Raw genomic sequence first — 25,714 nt, forward strand, 5'->3', positions numbered from 1 at the left:
ATGTTTAATGAATACAAAATAGAAAACATGAAAGGGATTAACAGAATACTAATAACTAAAGATAAAGTATGAATGTGAAAAGTATTGGCAAAAGTTGAAGAAATGAATACAAGATAGAAAGCATGGACGGATTAACAGAACACTATAGGGAATTTCCCCACCCGGTAATTAAGCAAAACTTTTTTGGCCCGTGACACAACCTGTGCAGCTAGCTGGTGTATTTTGAGGTTCTTTACCAGACTGATAGATACAAGTACGTAGGGAATGGGCATTTTAATTTATTTTCCTCAGAAAAGAAATTAATCGCGGAGAATACGTAAGAAAAAGAAATGACTGAAACAGCTTATGACGACAAAGAATAGACAAATAAAGAAGTTTGTGACGCAAATCAAATATAAATATGTCCAGGTAATGGACAGGATGTATGAGCAGGAGAATGTTCCCCACCCTTAGTTTTGTGGAAATGCAAGATCAGAAGAGACAATTTTCACACAAAAGAACTGCATTTTTTTTGTAAAAAAGTGAACTTATTCCATTTTTGTAAAAACTATTGTCCTATTGTTTGTTAAAAATTGAATAAAATTATAATGAAAATGTGGCTAAAAGATTATGGCTTTCATTTATACTTATTGCAACATACTTTTGTTGTTGTAAAGCAATAAAATGCAGGAATTTGTGGTATGGATTTCTCAGATAATCCATTTTTCCGGAATGGTTTGAGGTAACTTTTGTGGTATTGAAAGTCACATTTCCCATTGCCCATCAAAGTTTGTGCCCCTTATCCCATCCCCATCCCTGCAGATCCTGAGGAGGGCAATATGAGCAAACATCAGTACAGTAAGAAAGAAACAAAAGAAATATTAGGTCGTAGCTTTTTTAGTGAAATCTATTTCCTTCAAGGAGTGTTCAAATAACAAGTCTTAGTACATATCATATCATGCAGTACTTTTCTTCAAAGTTTAACAGTTTGTGACTGATATCATAAGTTGGAAAGATATTCAATATCTTCCAATTATTAATAACACAGATAACAAAACATTTATCAGAAAATCAAAAGAAAATAAACAACAATTGGATAACAAACGATACCCCTACAAACAAAACAAATAAAACAAAACAAAACAATAAATGTTGCATACCAGCAAACTATGGTCAACATCTCAAAGAATGTGATGTTTTCCAGAAATGTTAGAGTGCCACTAAATCAGATTCACATATTTTATCATCCTTCTTACAAAGGGAGGGTGTGCTTATCCACTATCCTCCTCACTGCCCCATCTGACTCTACCCCCCCCCCCTTCCCTTCTTGTCCCAGGTAAAGGGCAATAGAACAAAATTTGAAGAAACTAGAAAACATTAAATTTAAAGTTTCAAATTAAATTTCAGAAACCTTTTTGCCTGATACAGTTTATATTTAAAGGCATGATGGTCTGTCGTTGAATATGTATATGAATATTTCACCAGAGTTGTTATTCAAAGAATTATTCAAAGGATTATTTAACAAACACATGCATTACATGACATTCACATTGAAATAAATAGTTAAAAGTTGGAGGCAAAACTAACAACAACATTAAAAAATAGAAAAACATGTTGACAAGGTCTTCAAACAATAAGACATTAAACGAATAAATGACAAAAGTCAGAAACTGTTATTTTGGTAAAGAGTACAGAAATTCCACTAATAGCCTATGGAAGGTCTTTAATTGTGTTTTCCACCCTAACCTATGATCATTTGGTAAGACTTTAGAAAGTGACTTTAGTTACAGAGACTTTTCACATTTAACTTCTCCATTCCAAGTTGTTCTTTACTTTGAATGGAAAATAGAACAAGGAACAAATTAGTCTTTGTTGTTTCGTCTTTCTCTTTTCAATAGTCAATATATTATCACAGGCTTGGCTGCTCAGCCTATAGCGATAAGACCAGTTTCCTGTTTAATGCAATTAAGTCCATAAATGATGATACTTTGTACTTTAAGTCACAAAATTAATGACAACTTTAAAACAAATCAGCTCAAATGCAGAGATTAGTGATCAGGACTAAATGGATGATATCCTCGTCTTCAGGAATCAAGACGGTAACACAAAAAGAACTTTAATAGCCAAACTTTCCAGAGATTTGTGAAAGTTTAGAGGAGACAAAATAAAGTTTCCTACTATTTGATTTATCTTTTAAGGGCCACCAAAATATTCAACAAAGTAGGATGATACCCACCCCCCCCCCTCCCCCCATTTAACAAACTCAAATCCAGTTTAATTAAAAATTTAGTCTGCAGTTTCATGAAACAATGTTAATTTGTAACATTACCTACGACAGGCCAGAAAACTATCAAGTCACTGCAAATTTGAGAATTAATTCCTGAAAGAGATTTTCAGATTTTATGATGTCCTCTACTTTAAACATTTCTCTGAATTTCTAAATGTTGGCAGTCTTTAACTCTTTGCCTAAAATTTTCACAATTCTTGTCAACCTTGAAAACTAAATATTCCATTTGATTTGCATAGCTATTTTCCCATGAAGTCCATGTTGTATGAACCCCCCCCCCACCTCCAACGCTGCTGAAACACAGTAGTACCATTGGTTTGTTATAAATAAAATTCAAGGTAAAAATGCTACTTTCATTCTAGTACTACTCTCAAATTTGGTTAAATTTTCATGAAGAACGAGTTATATACTGTATGTATTATCTACAATTAATGACATGTGAAATTAACAACTGGGTTATTGTCTGTGTTAATATTTGTAATAACTGAATATTTGGCCAGTATCACCTAAATTACTGGATGGTTGGCTAATTCAATCCCACTGCAGTGACACCACTGGCAATGGAACACGTTTCTACCAAATATTTCTACTTATAAAAATGAATTTCTATCATTCTGATTATAAAGTTTTCTTGTCCTAGCACCAAATTATATTAAAAGTTTGTTCAAAGGTGACACAAACCACATTTAGACTTGATCAAGTCCTCTGCCTTCTGTGTGTGAAGGAACGTTAAAATCTGGGATATCTCCCAAATGGAATCAGATTTTTCTAAGCCATTTGGGGAAAGCTGTTCATGACAGTTACCTCTATCACATAGATCAATTATGATAATGGGTTTACGTCCCTTTAATTAACCCTGAAGAAAAGAACAATCAAAATGTGGTTGGAAAAAAAAAAAAAATCACATTGAAAATATATCAGCCCTCATAATTAAGAGCATCATTAACTACAGAGACAAAACAACTAAAAAGTACAGTTAGTTAAACTTTCTATTTACAAACTAAATAATTTGTTTCGAATAAATAAATACGCAAACTATTTTCTCTTTGCAAAACTTGATTAATATGAAGTTTTCATTCTATAGTAGTACGGCATCTCGGCAATCAAGAATATTTTCTTCTTTGGATAATATCATTTGTACAGTACTGCATATACCAGTGATACAGGAATATCTTGCTTTTATCTTAATTTTTCTTTTTTACTTTTTCTTTTCTTTTTTCTCTTTTCCTTGAAACAAATCTTTTAAGGCAGTAAAATAAAAAATACAATGCAATAATCAACATCAGTGTCAAGTCAAATAACTCAAAACAGCACTTTTCTCGTCGAAACTTTTGTTTTCTAAAAATTTGAAGGTAGATATCCTTAACCATTCTAGTCAAAGATTTGTTAAAGTATTGTGACTTAAATTCATTATTAAGTCAGGAATATTCATGACTGAGTATACCTGCACTTTTTCTCAGCAGCAAACATGGAAGGAAAAGTTGGACCATAGCAGAGAAGAACTGCTGTTCTGTTATTTGACCTAACGTTGATTTCACACAAACATTGAATGTGTGCAATTTGTAATCGATGGTTGTGATACATCAAGCAAACATCATTTCTTTCTTTGGCAAAAATTTATAATCACCTCAAAACTTTGACATCTGTGAAAGCTTAGGCATATATATATATATATATATATATATATATATATATTATATATATTCATATAGCAAGGAAGGGGTGTGATATCATGTGACCACTGGTGTTAACATGTCTTTAAAACAAAAGAAGACAATCGCTGTTAACAAGCTCAATGATTTCAAGGTTCATTTCAAACTAAAACAAATTATTTGCAGTGTTTGCTATTAAACAACTTCTTGTTATATTTTGATGTGTATCTGTCCATGTTTCCTTAAGCTGATTGTTATATTTAACACTCTGAGTTTCTCACCAAGCTTCTTAACATGATTGTTTTTGAGTAAAGCAACCCAACTTTTCTTTTAAAGAAGTATACTAAAAGCGAAACATCCTTGCAAACCTTACTTTAAATATCTCAAGCATAGTCTCATGAAGCATGACCTATTTTTTTCTCCCCTTGTCGATGAAAAATCCAACAAGTTGACCTAGAAATAAATCCTTCTTTTCTGTCATTTGTTTCAACACTGATATTGAGTGGTAAATAAGTAACCCTAATCCTCCTCTCTCTTGTTATTTTGACATTGACATCACAGGTTGGAATAGAGAAACCCTAAAGTCCACATGACTTTTCTGAAGTTTCCATTTGAGACTCTGTATGAGATCATTTTAAGAATACCAATAAAACTAATATCAAATGTCAAAAATCTCCCATAATTCCAACAAGGTGATACTCCAACCACATACATTATAAATCTAGAGAGGCAAACAGGTTTACTGCTGAGCAAAGCCAGTGAAAGGGTGGGGAAAAATTGTCAATTTTCCATAATCTAGGTTAACCTTGAACATTGCCATGGTAACAATGACGTCTAAAACTTCAACATCACATCCTTGAGTACTACCCTTGTATACAGTTGACTGTTATACATGATGACTGACTATAGAAGTTATGCTAATTTGCTGATGTAAATACTCATTACAAATCAAAAACCCCTTACACGTGTAACAGATGTTGAATCTAGACTTAGACATAAAAGATGCACCGTTCATATCGAGAATAAAGGAACATGAAACCCATATTTGTTAGAGATACAACATTGTGCCATGAACAGAACCAACAAGCCCAAATTTGATCTTTGATCAAATATGCAAGACTCTTTGACTGCCACCTTGTGACAACATTTCTCTACACTGAGAAATATTGAGACAAATTTTTAGTTACATTTTGACCTTCCTGTGTTATCATTCCTGACATTTTTTGCTCATGATATCAATGGTATAGATATTCCTGCATGAATCATTCAGCAAGTTTTTGGTAACATTTAAAGTTGAGGGCTTCAAAGATGATACATATGCCTGCCTTGTCGTTCAAACGGACAAAAGATGAAAATACAACCATGAAGTTGCTGCAAGCCTCTATCAAGTCACACGGTAGACAAACTAAATGTCCTAGAAAGACCAATACTGGTCAAATATGATGATGATGACGATGCTTTCATGATTCTTTCACTTGCCAATTATTGACATCAATTTTCCAAGCTGAGGTTATGAATTGTAAGATTTCCATCCTACTTAACATTTTCCTCACAGAGGACTGAGGTTTGTCTTGCTGACCATCACAGTACCCCATTATTTGCTATTAGAAAAGTCAGAGAGATTTTTCCTTAGTTACGAGCTCAGATAGATTACTCTAAAACCAGGGTTTTTATTTAATTTGTCTCTGAGAGCCAGAGGCTTGGTTGGAACAAAGGCCCAGAGAGGACCGGAATCTCGATATACTTGGATAGAGCAATGTGCAGCTTAGAATGCTAGGGTGGTCAAGCCTAAGTTATTATCAGACCATACACCTGATTAGAGCAAATTAATTGTACCATTTGTTTTGCACAGGCCGGACTGAAATGTTTTGTGGGTCCGATTTGGCTCAGAGGCCACCTATTGACAAATCCATGTGACATTTTTCGATGAGTGTGGACCTTAAACTTACAACTCTGTCTGAGCTTGACTTTATATGCATAAAGCTCCTTGAAAGTTTGAACAGATGCAAAACTGAGATCAGCTCCAATTATTCAAAAACATGCTGTGTAGCAGAGAGAAAAAAAAAAAAAAAATTGAAATAAAATAAAACTGGGAATGAAGACTGCAGGAGATCAATACAAATTCTTAAAGCACTTAATCCGGTTAACTCTCTTCTCCAATTGTTTTTTTCTCAAATCATATCTTTGATTTTCACATCTGCAGGAGGTAAGCGACACCCCAACAGAATCTCTAAATAACTGTTTCTATCTCTATTTTAACCCTTGGCTAAAAGCTTGTCAATCAAGTCCTGAAGTGGTGCCAGTTCCCTTTTGTCGATCAAATTAAATTCTTGGACGAAGAAGACGAAATGTTTGAAGGACGTGTTCAGATGAGCCTCCTCTTTCAAGTAGCGAATGTCAGCGAAGTGCTGGTGGTACACGTGAGCGTAGACTCTGAAAAGGCGCTTCAGGATGGTTTTGGCAATGGTCATGAAATTCTTCGGAAAAGGCACACCTGCAGAAAAAATGCGAGCAGAGAGAGCAAAGGGTCAGATAATGGAAGGTACTTTCAAACCTCGCAACAGTTTTGTAGAGAAGTAAGATCATTGACAATAGCAATAAAAGGGCGAGTCATTTCATGTGGTTATGTAAAAGAGGGAACAGAAGAGGAAATTTTTGCCATTTTTTATAATCCTGAAATGTTTGTGCTGTTTCATGATTATTTTACACCCTTAAGTTAACACTTTTATCCATATGTTGGCAAGGATCACAAGCAGCAACCACCTTCATGGAATCACAAAACACAACCACAGGAATTGATCCCAAACAGCAACCACCTGCTCATTTCACAATGTGCTGTTTCTGGAGTCCTTTTTGCAACCTTAAAGCTTACAACTTTTATCCCAATGGGTACATTCCTTTACAGCTTTCCACATTGTTACAGGAACTGTGTATAAATATGTGAAAAAATGACCACAGGCATGGAATCACAAAAAGCAACCACCTGTGTGGAATCACATAAGCAACCACCTGTGTGGAATCATAAGATACCAACCACCTGTATGGATCGCAGGAAGTGGTCACCTTCATGGATTGCAAATACACGCCACCTGTCTGCCACACAGAAAGAACTGCCTGTCAACATTTTGACTCCTCGAGCAATATACAGAGCGGCTGCGCATATCTTGTGTGGAGACCGGCAAGATTGAGAAATAACTGAAGAGACTTACCAATTTTGGATGGAAATATTGATTCATCGTCGAGCTGATCTTGTACCCAAGTCATTAAAAAGTCTATGTACTTAGGAGCAGAACATTTGATGGGTTTCTTGACGGTCTGTCCATCTGCCCAATGATACTCGTACCTGTAGATCGGAAAAAAGATAAATATATCAATCCACATTCAATATTGCAAACAAATCTATAGCTGAATGAGAACATATTTATTCAGTTTGTAACCATTCTTAAGAAACACTATGATAGGCAGTTTGGCTCCGTTACCTCCCCCCCCCCCCCTCCCTCCCACAAAACACCAAGAAGAAGAAATGTTTCCACCAACTTCTTACAAAGTACAAACGCTATTGATGATTATAAACATATCCGGAATGCACAACACAAAGTTTTGGACCTACTTTTTACCAACTATCTTTTAATGTCATGAAATTCATCAAAACGACACCGACTTCTTACTAAGGGGCATTTCACGATAAGCTCTTTTAATGCAATATAAATGGAATTTGTGTCTGTTTCCAAGGTAATGGCATAAAATGAACTAACAGCCAAAAATGATTTTATTCCATTTAGAAGATGATCATCAAATGAACCAATGTACAATTGTACATCATTAAGCCTGAATATTTACCTTTATTCAAAACTTTGTTTTTATTGAAAGAGGTAACAATTTACAAATGTTACTACAATGTTGTAACTTTTGAAAGTACAGTGACTTTACACCTCAGCAACATTGCAGTACTACAATGTACTGCAAAACTGCTTGCTACTGTATTTCCGCATAAGTACAGAAAGCAAAACAAATGACTGGTCCAAAAGTATCATTTCCTTGTAGCAAACCAAAGTAAGGATATCATGCATTTGGCAATTTGCCAGAACATGATACAGGTGTATCGCAACGGGAACACATTTTTTGGTTTCTGAAAAGGGAAAACTATGGAGTTACCTTACAAAATTGTGCAAGGACCGCGGATTGCAAAGTTAACAAAGACTATAATGCGGATCGCAAGTCTGTAATTACTATTACGGTTAGATTTGTCCAACACGGCAGCAAACAGAAACGTTGTACTCAAAGCTGAGGCAAACCAATCATGTCACACATCAGAAGTCTTTGAACACTAAGTTCTTCAATACTTCCCTCATTACCTTTCGGGAAACATTTCATACTGTAGTATTGATTTAGGTTTCTACTGTAGGTTACTTGATGGAGGTTATTATCACAAGCATCTACATCACAGGTAGAAATGCTCATTCATTGGGTTAGCTTTTCCTTTCATGAAACACTTAGGAATACTAAATCATAATGGTTCACTACACATGTAACAGCTAGACCTTTCTTACATACAATAACAATTTACGGGTTTCCTTTACATCATAGAAATCTTTCCAGTGAGTTATAAATATTCTATTGTTCATATTATGACGGAAGTCATGCAACCATATTGCTTGCATATTTAATAACCAGCATGATCCATTTATTTATTTCTGTCATAGTGTAATGTATCTATCATATACTATGGTGGTAACTATTGAGTTCACAATACTTTGATGACACCCTTAAACACGTCTGATGTCTGACGCATCACAATTTTGCATTGTAAAGAAACTGTAATCAATCCAACTGCATGTGTCAATGAATTATTTTATTTGTCTGATCAATGATGCTATATGTAGCGATTCTAGCCCGATATTAGTGGACTCTACAGTTGTAATAGAAACTTAACATTTCCATCCCTGCTTCCCCTTCCTTTATTCCCACTCAGGAAATGAGGATTTATAAAGTAACCTAAACTTCATGAAAGATACTCACTTCGGACCTGCTGACATGACAGGGCATTTTTCTAGCGTACAGAACTCGGTGATGGTCCCAAAGAGCATATTTATTTGGTTGAAGAAGTCCACAGCTGAAAAAAAACACAAGGATTGAAATGAATACAATTTTAATATATAATACACTAATTTATCATTCACAGCTTTACATATTTCAAAATTTGTCTATCTTCTATCTGAAGAAGAGTTAGAGAACTGTTCCCATTTGCAAGTCCTCTAACTTTTCATTAACTTATAAGTAAGGAATACAACAAGTTTCATGATCATTTTTCAAATTATTGTATACGTTAATGTTTTCTCAACAATTTAACAGTAAAATTTTCTTCTCAAAATGCCACAAAATATCCCACTTCTCCTTATAATATTGAACAAATATAAACACAATATGTTTTAATGCATTTCAACACAAAAAAGATTTATAAGTCAATCAAACAGCGCATCATATTCATTCATTCATTTATTTATCATTTCTTCAGTATGCATACAAAATGACCAAAAATTGTATGACCCTAATGGATATTATAGTGTATACAATGAGGTAATGTTAACAACAATTTTAATATACAAATTATGAACTTCAAGAAAAGAAGGGAGATCTGAAAGTCAGGCCACCCTATATCTATATCTATTATATCTGTACCTATATACAGGGGCAGGGAGAGAGAAGAGTAGGGGGGAATATGGAAACAAATGTGTTAATCCGATACATTACTAAGAAGATATTGTTTAAAGTTCTGCCTGAATAATTTTATGGCTTTAGACAAGGTGATTGTGTTCGGTAGACTGTTCCAAAGATTAATGGCGGTGAACTAGAATGTGGACTTCCATAAATCTGTTCTAGGTATAATTTGTCTCAGATAATGTGAGGTTCTTTTATACTGCAAATGCCTGTGAGTGCTTCCATTCGATGGTGTTTAAAGGTACACTGTATTGGCCCAAGTATGCTAGATATTCAAATATGGTCACCTTTTGTAAAAATTCTTAAGAGGAAACTTTCCTCACTGGGAAATTCAATCATCTTGTGTGTTCCTTAAAAATGTCTGAGTACGATTTGGAGAGTAAAAACCTCCAGGAAAGTACTTTTTGAAAACTTCTAGCAATTATAGCGTGTTATAATTTCGGGCCTATACTGACTACCTTTAATAGTTCAATTCCGAAATGGTTTAACAGTACAGATTATACACATTAGGGACAATATCATTATGACAGTCCCACTGTAGAAAATGCTGAGGAATACCCTGTAATACCTAGAAAATTCAAACACAGTAAACTGTTCATCAACTAAACTACAAAACATGAATACAGGCTTAACAGCTACAGTATGTAGTATCTGAAGGACCTTAAAGCGTTTTATGATTTCGAATGTAATTACAACAAATAACCCATTAAAAGGAAACCTTTGTTCTTGGTTTACTGACAGCTGTGTTTTTCACTTCATTTATTCTCTTTAGTTTAACAAGAAATGGAAAGTGTTTCAAATATGTGTAGTATTAAAATATTTCATAACCTTGTCATATGTCAATAAGTCAATGGTATAATGCAATGCAGGGAAAATTTTTAAGGATTTTTTTCTGGTTGCTCCTGGTACAAGCAGGTCTTACCATGGAGGTAAAAACAGACGTCTTACTTACTGCATGGAGGTCTGTTTTTACCTCCATGCTTACTGTATGCCAGTATCTCCAAAGTGATAGAGGGGTGACATCATCATACCATTTAACCTACTTGGGGGGAATTTAGTTACAATGTAAACTGAATTTGATGTAAACAACTATCCAGTAGTTGTCCGCTGCACCACCTGCAAAGTTGGCAGTAAGAACCGAAAAATTGCTTATCTTGGAGAATCTGAAGACAGTTAAAAATTTTAAAGGGAAATTATAAAACTTACTGGTTTATATATTTACGAGTGACCCACTTACCTGTCTCCCCACAACCTATGCACCGCATTCTACCGTGTCTAGAATGCCCTGGTAATCTTTTAACACTGTACACCCTCACTGGCCCTAATGGCCTTCCTTCATTTTTCTACCCACAAAGTGTCTCACTGTGTTTTTCGGAGTTAGGAAAAGTTTCGCGAAATTCGCCCGGATTACGGGAACGAAGTAAATAGGGAGATTACTTCATGTAATACCGTATATTAGTTCTGCTTGATCCAACTTTGCAATTCTAGATCAAAAGAGTTACATATCATCAAGTCAGAAGCCTGCAGTATATTACATACAGCAGCACTTGAAATATTATGTTTCGCATTCATAAGTAAGTCTGTAACATGCTATCATATTAATTACTGCTTACTGTACACATTTAACACAGTGTAAAAACATCATGTACACAGTAGCTGCTGTGCGAGTACACGAACCGTTTAATTTACATGCTTTGCTTGGCAACTTGGTGTTATTGATATTGTTATTGATCTTAATGTCTTTTCCATATAGTGTATGCGCTGGCCTAAACTGACAATCCAGGCTGAAGTATTTCCTCTTCTGAGTTCATAATCGCTGTCTGTTTCCATAAAAGTCTTGTCAAAGTTCAAATTATAGATCCCTAGGAAACCACAAGTCTAACACTGGTTAAAAGACAATAATACAAATCTGAAGATTAAAGACAGATTATAACAAATATATACTGTAATGATAGCATGCGATTACTATACTGTATGTGACCACATGTCTGCTGCTGAACTGCATGCATACAAAAATTGGTTTAGTTTGCAGTACTTATCATGTACACTATATAGCTTGCCACACATATACCATTAAAAATTTATAGGTAATTAGTTATAGTCCCAAATTTTAGCATGCTAAAATATTGCTAAAAATGTTGAAAAGTATTTTCTTGGTGTATCTGAATCTCCAGATTTATTCTAGATATTCAGTACGTTTGTAAATATGAAAATCAAGTGTCACAATGAGGAATAACACCTTGAGGATTTAGTAAGGTGCTTGTTGATTTTTGTTGCACGTGTGACCATTTTTTGACTTTGTAGCATATTTGGTGCCAATTCTAAAGATCTTTTGCTAAATTTAGTATATAAACAGATCTTCAAACTAACAGTACCTTAACAACTTCTTATTGATTTTGCAAAACTCAATTTTATTTGAATCTACAGATGCATACTCTAAAATACCTTTATAGTCAATAATGTAATATTTACAAGAAACTATTTAAAAGATCATAACACTTTGATGGACATCATGATACTATCTAGGTATGTTTCAGGAAGTTCAGGCAAAATACTGTATTAAATGAAGAGGTTTACTATGTGCAATTTAACATAGGTATACGAAGGCTGTCATAAACAATATGATATTATCTACGTACAGTATGTTCCAGGAAGTTCAGGCACAATACTATATTACATGAAGAGGTTTACTATGTAAAATTTAACATAGGTATACAAAGGCTATCATACTGTAACTGCATTTAGCTTTGGAAATGAAGTTTATGTGAAAATATCAACTCAACCACCAATTCTGGGGACAAATTAGTACAAGCCAATTGGCCCATTTGATGCACGATCAAAGTACTGTATCTTCACATTTGTGTTTCAGCACAGGCCGATGTATGTAAAGTATTCATGAAAAGTATTGTTCATTTTGTTCGCAATTTTATTACAATTAATCGTATTCCAGTCAAACTGGAGATAAGATTAATCAGAAGAGAGAAAGTCAATATTGACAGAAAAACAAAATGAAGTCTAGGTATTCAATCACAGAGAGTAGAATATATAGTTGAAAGATATTAATTGATTGATTGAAGACTCTGAGGAGACTGTTCTAAGAATGTTTTAGATGAAAACTTGTGGAATAGAAGTCCCCCCACCACCAATAAGTCTGTCCATTCCACAAACAATGTACTAGTACAAACACAGATATTGATTGCTACAGTAATCATGATACCAAAGTGAATTTACGATACAGTTCCTAGTACAGTTGTGTACGGTAATGTGTGTCTGTTTCAACGCTAATTAAAATGCTTCCACAATCTTCACTGCACATAAGTTTCCAAACTGTTTTTGAAACCCAGTGTAAAATAGCTTGAGTTGTGAGTATTATGAGTCAGCACATGTTGTTAGACCACAACTGAAATACTGTAATTACTGAGCACTTTCTGTTTCTCTTTCAAAAAAACATAATTTAAAAAAAAAGGTTTTAATTCTTTTTGACCTTTGACCTCTCAGCATGCAAGACTATAGTCGGCATATGCGTCAGTGAACACAGTTAGTCATCTGAAACCAATCAACCATTTGCTGCATATTTTGTCATTTCAGTTTTGTCCACACCCTATGAAGTATAACTTGAACACATGACTGCAATAAAGTACTTGAAATTAGTCGGAGAGTTGTGGATAACAATATGTGCTTTGTGATAATTAGGGATAACACCTGCGGCAATATGACCAGCAGGATACTTCAGTTCAAGGGAAACTGTTGAACTTAATATTCTCAATCATAGATATACTGTGCTCATACATATTAAACTAATATCACCTTGTAAGGTATATACAGTAAGGCATACACTCCATACAGTACACATGTACTGCACAGCATTAGGCATCAAAATTCCTGCTATTTATTTGGCTAAATGCCAGTGGTTTTTGCCGGTTTCATGGTAGAAAAAAAAACAAGATGCACTGGCAATTTTGTGCCAGAAAACATTAAGAACTTGAACACATGGTGAGTTGGATACCAACAATCACCAGTATAAGGACTGGCGTATGATTTCATTACCTAACATACAGCGAGCACTGTATCAAAAGTAATTAACAGCGAATATTACCTGACTGCACTATCAAAAGCCTGTAAATACAGTAATGTGTCGTACTACAGAACAATGCCAGTGAGAAATTCTAGGAATGAGCATGTACAGTAGTAGGATTGTACAAAAAAATTGCTAAACAGTCATAAAAACAAATAATAAACAGAAGTTACTTTAGAATGAACAAGAATGGAGGGGGTGGGGGAGGGGGGATAAGGAATGTCACCTGTGGCATTGTACAATCAACAGGGCTCAAGTTTAAATTAAACTTTTGAATTTAATATTTTCTAATATAGTTGTCACTATGACATTATTTGACTGTGCTATATACTGTAAACCTATTGAGCATTGCCATACATGCGTCTATGATGTATCGCATGTATATAGAATGATTACATGAGCACTGTATAATTACTGACATAGTACAAGTAACCAATGATAAATATCATGAATAAAATAGACTAAAATTGGCCAGAACACAACTCCGTAAGTTGATAATTTTGAATAGCATTCTGTTATTATGTAATGTAGTAGTAGGTCTTCAGTTGATGGACAACGGCGGGATGACGAGTAATATCCCAGAGTATATGTATTATGTACAGTAGACCTACCATGTACATACTGTATACAGAATGTATACAGGTATCTTGCATATCTTGCGATCTATATGAATGTAGAGTACACATGTATACAAGAGCTCTGTAGATCCAATCCTTCAAGTCGCATCGAATATTACACAATCACCAAATACCACAGATAACATACTATTAGTATGCGTGTGTGTGTACAAGAAGATACCATAGCCTACAGTATGTATAAATAGCACATCTTGACAACATCTGTTACAGCAGACAGCACATGCATTGCACTGCAGATCAAGAATAGATAAACATGAACTCTGTCACTTTCAAGAATTATCAACATATCATCTACGCTTAGAACCTAATGCCAAGAAGACTACAGAAATTTCCATGTTATTTTTTTTTGGGGGGGGAGGGGGAAGGGTGGGGGAAATAGTTCAAAATTGTGATATATGAAAGCAGTTCAGAAAGCGTGACCACCCTCATGTCACTTTACATCAAAAAAGGAACATTTTCAATTTGAGTATTTTGATCGCTATCGATGCCCTTATTTGGGGCTTCTCATGTCTTTTAAATAAATTGCAGATGATACCAGCATTGTCGAGTACTTAAGTGTAATTAAACCACATTGGGTACTAATTTTGGCCTTATTAGTTTAAACAAAAAATCAAAAACAGTATTGAGCTGTGTGGTATTCACATTGCTTCAAAGGAAGTCCCTGTTTGTATGATATCCCCAAACCTAACACATCTCTGATGAATTGCAAATAATGACTTTGACATTTGGCTTTATCTCCTACTGTGGACAGTAAAACTAAGCAGGACCATTGCCATTTAACCAAGTTTCCCACTTACCTTGTTATGTAACCCACTTATTCATCTACCCTATTACGTAACATAAGTTACCATTCAAGTCTCCGAGTCTTCCAATTGTTACGATCCCAGATGCGCTCACGCATTCTACATAACTGGAACTCGCCAACAAAGTGTTTCGCAGACTTCGTGAATATTCATAGCCTAATAGAACATTCCTTTACACTCCGGGTAAAAAAGCCGCAGACGCCCGATTGAGGGCCCTCACCGTTTTCTCCATTCGTTCCGTTAAGAGGTTGTCGCCACACCTCTGATGGTTCCTTGGCTTTGATTACTGTGCCCATATTAAACACAGTACATATATTTAACTCTATACTTTTGTCGGAACTCCGACCTACTACTCTCTAATGGATTCTCGTCGCTCTACCTGAACTTTCTCTACATCCAGTCGAACTACTTCTAAAGCAAACCTGGACACTATCCACCTAGCACTAAGGTAACTCCAGAAACTAAGCAGAAACTCTCCCCTCGGCTCTCCCAGGTCCAGAAAGACGTTAATTGAATTAAGAAACTATAGTTATGTATTATGTTCATATTTATTCTTTGTTCTGTCATGTAAATAGCTTATTAAATGCTCTAAACTTACTTCCATCCTTGTGGTCTCCTTTTTATGCCACGTGATCTGTTCTCCACATTGAGTATGAGAACGGTCACGTAACAACCTAAATACACCTTACAAGGGAGCTATATTCAGCTAAATGTTACTAAAAACCTTAGATATGCAGTACTACAATCATACTGTCTTAGGATGTGAAATAGTTCCCAGAAGTTTGTAAATAATACCTTGGGACTAACCCTCACATTAACTTCTTGTGCTTTCGACAGCAGGAGCCAAATTTCCACTGTAATGCATTTTTTCGTGAACTGGTTTATTTTTCACAATTATTTTGTTCCCACTGACTCCTTTGGAATGTTTTAAAACTCTGTTAAGAAATACTGTACATCTGACCCCTTTGACCCAAAGTTCACCTTCTTGCAAATTTCATGGCCCAGTTGATCAAAAAAACAAAAATACAACAAAAGCCTGTATTCAGTTTTAGTCAACAGTATCCAGGGGTGTTGTTTTACTTTCTCCCTATCAAACCATTTAACTAGTACTGAAGTATTTCTATTTCCTAGGATTTGCAACTAGAGCTCAACACTTGTAATGTCATACAGTTCCACACTAAACACTGTTCATGCATATATACTGTATCATTCAGTCACTCAGTCTGGGTGGAGGCTAACCTAACTATAAAGGTCAAAGTACATATATACATCAAAGTCATACATCATTTTGTGAGAGAAAGTCTGCAAGCAAAAACAAGAAGAAAAAAAAGAACAGAAAAAAAACAAGAACAGAAAAAAAAACAATGATTTTTTTCTTTTGGCTTTTGGAAATAAATGTTCTTCTGATATCTTTAGCTCAGAATGGGAGGAAATACTATTCAAGTAAACTAAAGGAGAGTAAGTCAGCCTCTTTAAAATTTTCAACAACAAAAACACATGACTGACAGTTAAAAGTTGAACTCCCAAGGAAATCAAAGGTGGTGGTTTTTAATTGATCAGCATTTTGTCAAAAATGCTACTTCAGTCATTTTTCTTTGAACCATACAAATTTAAACTTGTAAGTTGTGCACTTTTCTGAAAACAACAGTAAAACCTTGAGCAAAGGCCTAGCATAAATATTTATTGTTCCTCTTGCCAGGCTGACTCAGAAGTCTAAATATATCCTACAGTGCTGTTTAATACTCTTGTGTGTCATCACTAAAGTTTGCACAATGAAATAAGTGTATATATAGTTGGGCAGTGGCTATACTTTATGCAAATTTACTACTGCTTTGTTCATATAAATGACAAATACAGAGACACAGACTTGAGATTGGGGCAACAGGAGTCAGACCTCACTCAGCTCAGCCTTCCGATAGTGTTGAAATTTCCACGTGACGAAAATGATATACAGTATGAAGTCCAGTCCACTTGAAATCACTTCTAGAAAACTTTGGGTGGTAGGGATGAGAAAGGAGATCATTGGCTGGTAGTGATTGGTTATTGTGGGTGTTCACTGTACAGAGCTAAAATGGTTACCGATTCTCTATACTGTCTATAGGCACGGTTGAGTGATAGTGTGGAAGTTACGAGGAGACAGGTAATGTGGAGTGATTTATCAGCATCAGAAGCCCTGTGCTTACTGTATGTCTTATACAGGTATATGCAAACAGTACTTAGCACTCCTAATATCTTAGTACTGCGTCTACAGGTGGAATGTCTCAAGTTTAATATAGTTTCCAAAACAAAACCTTCATATCCAAACCGTGAATACTGTATGTATGATCAGGAATCTTAATTCTAATTCATCTGACCTTAAAGCACTAAATCTCCCCTTGCCCCATTCCCTTGCCCTCCCCCATTTCACCCTCAAAAAAATCAAAATAAAAGGACAGAAAAGAAGAGAAATAACCATATTTAGAGTAGGTCAGAAGCTTTCAAAACTGCAATTGACAAATCTCCAATTAAGATACTGAGAAAGCAAAACATTTTATGCCCCACAAGCTCTTTGAGCTCTTCTCTTTCGATGAATCGAAAGTCCTGGCTTGATGGATATTTAATAGGCTCAGAGTGGTTTTTAGGAGGAGCAGATCAACTATTTAAGAGTGAAACAATTCAACTGATACTGAAAGAGTTTTTTTTATTTATAAATTAATATCTATCTCTGCTGATATGAATGGGGGCAATCAGGAAACCTGTCCCACTCTCTTGACTGTTTTCACAAGTATTACGATATATTAAAGGGAGTTTGTGTAAACTTTGTCAGTTTCTCTTGTTTTTCTTAATATTGCTGGCTTTATTTTCCCTTCCTTCCTAGATGTAATATTATCTATTTAACAACAGAAAGGAAAACTGAAATAAAATCAACTTAAAAAAAACAAAACAAACAAAGTGGTAAAACCCCTTAATATGTAATCAACGAATTAATATCCTGTACCACACATAGCATATTGCATATAACTGAATTGCTACTTTCTACAAAGATGTATGACAGTTTTTGTGCACAAAACTAGATGTTTTTTTTCTTAGTATGACATCACTAAGAATATCAATAAGAGTTGTGATTATTGCTAACAAGGCGTACACCACCATTTATTTCCCCAGCAGGCTACTGTATACTAATGTCTACTTGTTACTATTTAAGTATTGGTATATCAGCTCACCTTCTGATGTGCATGTAACTATGCTATCGATATGAATGTTACCAAATGTATCTTTGGACACATACTGCACATGTATATGTTTGTACAGTATCATTAGGGCAACCAGCTCAACAGGCTGTAGATATGGGTGACAATCCAACAACTTCAAGTACTCCCTGAGTCTCCCTCCACAATAGAGATGAACTTACTGTTGACAGCTACCCATTCGTTGAGGTCTTCGCCGTCTGGTAGGACCACCGCTTGCCTCAGGTTACCGCTGCCTAGAGTAGCCTCTGCATGCTTCATCAGTTCATACTGATGCGAACCCTGTTGAATGTGTTTCTTAGGTCGGAAGGTCTTAGCTCCCTTGTGATTGCTGCATGACGACAGAAAAGTAAACGAAACAGGAAGTTAGAATCGACGTTACTGCTTTTATCGCACATGTATCCCCCCCCCTCCCCAACCCCCAACTTCATGTTTCCAATCGACATGTATTTTCCCATCTATCTAAGCTGATGTTTTTAAAACTAAAATCCCAATGCAGAGCAAACCTTTAATGGTCGTCAAATTGTCTGAAAAGAACAAAATTCTGTTTGGACAACCAAATCAGCCTTAGAGCTTGTCCGGCAGGCAACTACTGTTGTTGTTAACATCAAATTCATATGGTTTGGGCTTTGTAACTGATATAGCATCAAATAGGTAAAACTGATAAATTGGTATCGCCCTCCATCACATCTGTGGTACTGGAGAAAACAATAGTGGTCCAGTAGGCTGGTGATCCACCCAAATAGGGCAGTTATACTGGCCAATAACTGGTTCTATTCATCAAACCTAAACATCTCTCCTATAATGTACGTATTGGTCATCCTTTGATATTTTGTTACACTTTTTGTGACGACCAAATTTGCTGCTCAGACATCCCAAAAGTAAGGCCTACTGTAGTTGTCCGTGGGACACCCAAACCAGATCCGTAAAAGTTTGCACTGCATAATGATCCACCACAGTTGCTGGACTGGTCAAGCTTTGATAATCAGTTCAGCATAAAAGTTGAAACTATCTGATTTGCATATAATTTGCACGTGGCTTTATAAATATTTTAACAGGTGTGTAGACAAAACAAATTTTGACAACCGCCTGAAATTATTCCTTCTGTTAATTGACTTTCATGTAAATTAGATTATGGGGATATAAAGGTCTGATCGTACTCCAGTACCTTTTGGTATTTTTAACCAAAGGTTGGCAGCCGACTGCGAGCACTAGCTTTGAACAGATCACAGCAAACATAAAGTAACAATAAAACTGAAAGGTAAAGTGTTACTACATTAAACCAGATTTAGAAGACTCTGCACTGAAGCTTATAATGCTGAGGTAGAGTAAACTCAAGGCTTAAATCCATAGTTGAGTATCACCCTACAGGTGGTCCTCTGTTGAACATTGTCTCCTTCCAGTATCCTAGAAAATTCATCCGGAAAGTTGTTTGCACACTGGCTACATAAACTTCCCACTCTGCTGTTATTCATTTTCAATGATTCAGTCATCCCTGTTGAGCATTGACATTATGTGTACGTCTAGGTTTCCATAGTAACCACTTGTGCCTTTTCCTTTCATATATACAGAGAACTTTATAGTATTGAAGCAGTTTTCTTTCATTTGGGTGAGTTTCTTCTGCTTTCATTTTTAAGGAAAGAAAAAAACTGGCAGAAATCGATAATTTATGTTAATACAGCCACATTGGATTTTCCTGATGAATAATTTGATATTTCCTTTTACTTCCAAATCAACAATTATTCAGGGAGTTAATTTTCTCTGTCTTGCATGTTTGAATTTTACTATTTATGATAACCTAACTGTTCTACATAAATGTAGAGCGAGATACATGTGTGAACATATTCTACAATACATGGAATGATCTCACTGACCCAAACAAAAAAGGAACTTTGAAATAATAATCTGACCTATTAGATGGTATCCTGTCCAACCTATATACAGTAATACAAGCTTATAAATCATTCTTCAAAGTTCTGTGCTTCACTAGTTCTGGACCGACATTTCCATAGAAACACAGGCTGGCCATACAAATATGGAACAACAATTTTTGGAGGACTATAAAAACATCAGATATATGAAAATTTATGTTACAATCGAAAACTCTATTTAAAACCAAGGAAACAGGAAATACTAAGTCTAGACTGATGAAAAACACAAAATATGAAATATATACAGGAATCACTGTAACTCTCACCTACATATATATATATATATATCTACATATATGCACGTGCATATTCTCTTCAACCCATTAGAGACACTACAGACAAAGCACCTCAGGAAACTGTACAATACACTGGTTATGCAAGCCTCGAGTGGGTAAAAAGGGGGGGATACACTTAATATTATATTGTCAATAAAACTATACATTACCATAAATGAGATGAAGTATTACAAGTGTGTACATTTACAATTCCAGAATCTGTAGTACATGATACATGCATACATGGATTATGTAAAATGTAAATATGGTCATCATTTGGTAAAACGTTTATCAAGGTGAAGCCTATATAAATCAATCATAAATATTATGTATTTACTTTAAAACACTTAACTGTACATGTATGATACAAAACACCAATGTAGGCACACCTACTGTACACACAACTCATTGTTATATGCCTACCGGTTCATTACAATATCAATCACAGCTAATGTTTATACCTTTGTAGCTAAGGGCCAATGTATACAAACAGTCATCTATACAACATTGATAAATTATGGCAAACGGCAGCAACGACTGCTGTTGAACACTGCATGGGTGTACTCTGCAGTGCAGACAACTCTGAAAATACTGCACAACACGAGATACATAGTACTCAGCTGGAGCAAGTAGTAGACCCCATTCATGTGAGCCACAAGTACCACCTAGTAGACTGTCTGTTACTATGCATCAGAACTCAGCATATTCATCACCTATCACCTGTTCTACCCCCTGCCCCTCTACTAAATTCACTTTGCAGAAACCCTGGGGCACCACTATACTTCTATATTACTGTGCACACAGGAACAGGGCATCTTTCATATTGTGTATTTTTAGTTCCGACAAAGGCCCTGTACAGGTCATCAGTATTCGACTCAGATTGAGCACATTTGCTAAAGCATTCTAGAAGTTTTCAAAAGTACTTTCTTGGAGGTTTCAATTCTTCTACAATTTTTGACAGGCATTCAGGAGTGTTATTGAAGATATCCAAGATCCAATTAAATGTCTTCGTGTGGGCAACACCTTTTATACTGGCAGTATAAAAATACTTACGAGTGGCAATTTGATCATGGGTGACCATTTTCTGAATTTCTAGCATACTAAAGAAATACTGAAGACCTTTAATTTGTACTAAAAGCAGGATATCTTACAAAGTAAAATGTGTCTGATTTCCTATAAACTAAAACTAAACAAGAGATTATGGCCGCAAGTGTTGAAATGACAAAACGGTTTCACTGAAAAATTGAATGGTCATCAGTTTTTGTGTACAGTATAAACAGTATTACCTGAAAGATGGCAAACTTGATGAGCTTAAATCAATATTTACAAAGAAGATAATTCTTATAGTAAACTATCATTTGCACAGTATCAGCTATTGCTAGAGACCTATACAATACACTATTGTGTACAATTACAGTACTAGATGAATGCAGGTCACATGTCCTTCTTTGACCATACACGAGACTCTGCCTCTCTGATCTTTAATCTTGCGATAGTGCTTTCACTACCACATATCCAGGGAGATAATCCTAATTGAGTTATTCCGGGGGTTTTGGCACATGTTATCACATTACTTTGTGTGAAAAGCGGTTGGAAATATGGATTTCAAACAAGGGGTACAACACTGTATTGACATCACCATTGAAAGTAGCATTAAACCAGAGCTGACATTAAATAGTCAATCTCAAAGAATAATTAATATACACACAACAGTGTAAAAGGAAAAGGACCCAACTGACCTTCAACACATTGAATGGTTTATTGAAAGTGCTATTTGACATAGTGCACAACTTGTTACTTTCTATTTTTAAGATTTATGAAGAGATTTCATAAACTATGTACTGTACATTCCCAAAATTCATAAAAGTTCAAACTTTTATAAGTCTTGAGACAATGCTTGAGACATAGTCATACTCCTTACTCAATATTCTAGTAGGCCGGAGGTCTTCATAAGACTGGTATCACGCCAAATCAACTTCTCAATTTTTAATGTATCTAGATAGATATGTACAGTTTTTGGAGACTATTTATCTTTGATTATGTGTTACTACACTGTAGATACCTCTATGCTTTCTAGTTCAAAGCCTCACAGTTCTATAACCTATATATATCACATACAGTTTGCCACACACAGTGTCTACAGCAAAGTGACTGCTTCCTACTCTACAACTACATACACATTTCCACTTGCAGACTTCCCTATAGTGTTGTTGTTTTTCATTCCTCTCCGTTGTAGGCTGGTTGATGATCTTTAGACTACCACAACACTAAATATTTTTTTTTTCTGTCTTGAAAAAAAAGGTGTGGTTTCCTGACTAGGTTCAAGGGAAACACGGAAAAGAAGAAAAAAGAAAAAAAAGAAAAAGGAGGGATAACATGATGAACTATAGTTTTCAATTGACGACACTGATATTGCTGACCATATTTCTTTCTAGAAATCTGGGGAAATGATATTGATCTTTCCCCCTGACCCTCCCTTCCCCCCCCCCAAGCGATGCTGACATCAATGGTTATTCCCTACAATGTATGTTTTAAGGTAGTGCTAGATGGTTCTATGTTTCAAGGATGTTGGTCAAATGCCCAAGTTTCGAACACACCTCATGTAGACACAAGTATTTAGTCCAAGATAACAGATGCCAAGCCAAAAAAACTTGGAAGGTAATTGTTAATCTTCTTGTTCATCTCTTAAAAGAGTGAAACATGGTGCTTTTCATGTGAATTAGAAGCCGTGAAATTAGTCAATGATCTGCGTTTTTTTTTTTTATCTTTAAGTCATGAGTGAAGTTTCCATTAGAAAATGTTGTAAACAATCACAGCTTAGGTTCAAGCTGTCTCAAACGAGAAGCAAAAATTGAAACGGTTGTGGGACTTGTGGCTATTTAGCCAACCATGGGGTGAATAAACATGGTGTGCTTGTTTATATTGGCCCGATCCCAGTCTGTGAGCACACTGACTCATCAAGCTAGGCAGGACAGAATTTGTGTCTATGATATCCCATCTAAACAGTCAAATCACGTTCACATGCATAAATACTATCTTAGTGTAGTGTATTGTAAAATATAATGATAAGCACTTGGAAGGGATCTTGTGAGGTTGTTGAAGCTTACTCCAATGTAGGTGGTTATGGGTTCCTCCCAAGATAAAAACAAACAAACTAAACTTAAGTTGCAAAATGGTGCATTCTTAGGAATATACTGTATTTTATACATGCATGGTTGGGCTAATAACAAATAACTTTTTTATTGCATACATGTGTTTTTTTGGGGGGGGGGGAGGTTTAAGGGGATTTAAAAAGGGGCAGGTGATGAAAAACCCTCCCCCTGGATCAGGGCCTGATACCGTGTTCGTTACCTCCAATGGTTGGCTTATTTAGCGTCTCATCAGGCATATTAATCCTATGATTGGGTAAACAAGCACCACTTATTCAACCAACAGTCAAGTAAATAAGCACCAATGCATCCATCACCTATTCAACTCGATCAAACTCGGAACAAAAATTAAAGTTAGTCATTACTGAACCGACAATCAAATGAATAGCTCCCACCAATTTAAATCACTGACTATTTTAAGATAGGGATTGTTTTAGGGCATTTTTAATCCAGGGACATTACATGAAATCCGGGGCTTATCCCCGGAATTCGAGGACGTCTGGTCACCTTAGGCTAGTTTGATTAAAATTTAAGAAAAACTTTGTCTTCCTTCGTGGAAAGAATATTAATTGTCTCGATTATCTGAAGTTTTGGACGAAATAGGTCGATATGCCGTTATATACTAAGTAAGATATTTGAACAATCCTTCCTTGGTTAGCCGGCATAGCCTTAGTATTAGAATAACTGTTTGTACTAGTACTACTAGGCCGCCAAGAACTAGTACTAGTAGTAGCACTAGTAGTTAGTAGTATTAACTAGTTCTGTACCATACTATACTACTTAGTACTATTGTAATTTGTATGCTAACGTAACTTGGCACAAGAGTTAGGCATACTGTAGCCAAGTTACGTCTACATTGGTTACTTACAAAATGAAACTCATCGCTCTGCTTCTATCAAGGAACGATTGGTAAAGATGAGTACTTCTTGGTTCCTTTCCTCTGGTAAGGCGAGTTACATGTCGACGTAAGCTATTTTCTTATTTTTTTCTCTCCCTTGTTACTTAGTGAATTTACAGCAGCTCCAACTACCTTTGCTCGATGGGGTTTCGTATAACACGTCGTGCAATAGAATCCGCGCGAAGTGAATATGACTTTTGACTGGTAAACATGGCAGCCAGCTAGCTGCATACCACAGATGATGACGTCATCGACACGGGCAAAACAAAACGGAAACGATATATAAGGGAAACCCCCTACTTATTGCGGCTCCGTATTACACACCGGCTTCAATAGTGCTGATTTGGGCAGAAATCACAAGTGTCTGCAGATTTGTTGAGGATTATTGTGTAAATACAGTTGTTGGAACTGAAGTTGGCAAGTTTTGTGAGTCAATATGTGTTGCATCAATTTGGCACTGCTTTTTCCAAGAAAGGGTTTATTTTCATCGATTGGAAAGGCACCACAGGGGAAGGAATATACCAACTATCTCAAGGACCAATCACAGTATACTTGTTTTTCTGTCACAAACGAAATAGCATAGCTCACATTTCCACCATTCAAAACTTTATTTATGATGAACTTAGTGATGTTATCAACTTCTTAGCATGTGTGCAAAAAGTGAATGGAATGTTTAAAGATGATTATAGAAATGTTTCCCCAGCTGTACATCATAGTTACCTTCCCTCTTTATTAAGAGCAAAATGGTTTCTACGAGCCAAAAAATCCTCATTCTGCTTTTAAATTTTATTGATAGAAATCAAAAGTCTTTTCAAAAGTATGTTACTGAATGATTTTGACCCATTTCTTTCTTGATTTTGATTATTTGGTAAAAAGGTGATAATTAATAACTGCTTTATGTATTTCTGTCAGACTTATTAGAAAGAGCCTGACAACTCTTTATACGTTGGAGATTTTATGGCAGATATAATAATATGATAATAATCAGCAGTTATTTTTACTACTCTTTAGCAACCACAACTGTGGGAAAAACCTGCAAGGGCTTATGGATTACAATTTACACGTCGGGTGAGCTTCCAATT

At 35.5% G+C, this 25,714-nt stretch overlaps 1 protein-coding gene across 1 annotated transcript; it reads right to left on the minus strand.

Annotated features, from left to right (window-relative positions):
- Positions 1–864: 864 nt before the first annotated feature.
- LOC139968758 (MOB kinase activator 1A) lies at positions 865–24,852 on the minus strand. The gene is made up of 5 exons (XM_071973115.1): positions 24,603–24,852; positions 18,544–18,710; positions 8,938–9,031; positions 7,128–7,261; positions 865–6,412 (listed from the first exon to the last, which is right to left on the minus strand). The coding sequence occupies exons 1-5, from the start codon at positions 24,614–24,616 to the stop codon at positions 6,174–6,176; spliced, it is 648 nt and encodes a 215-aa protein (XP_071829216.1). The 5' UTR covers positions 24,617–24,852; the 3' UTR covers positions 865–6,173.
- Between the last annotated feature and the right edge of the window lie 862 nt (positions 24,853–25,714).

Source organism: Apostichopus japonicus, chromosome 6 (genome assembly GCF_037975245.1).
Source record: "Apostichopus japonicus isolate 1M-3 chromosome 6, ASM3797524v1, whole genome shotgun sequence".
Lineage (NCBI taxonomy): Eukaryota > Metazoa > Echinodermata > Holothuroidea > Aspidochirotida > Stichopodidae > Apostichopus > Apostichopus japonicus.

Excerpts from the sequence above, each read along its gene's own strand:
- LOC139968758 (XM_071973115.1), bottom strand. Across the intron at positions 9,032-18,543 it reads CGAATGGGTAGCTGTCAACA|CTGTGGACTTCTTCAACCAA; the intron begins GTAAGTTCATCT and ends GTTTTTTTTCAG. Across the intron at positions 6,413-7,127 it reads AATATTTCCATCCAAAATTG|GTGTGCCTTTTCCGAAGAAT; the intron begins GTAAGTCTCTTC and ends TTTTTTCTGCAG.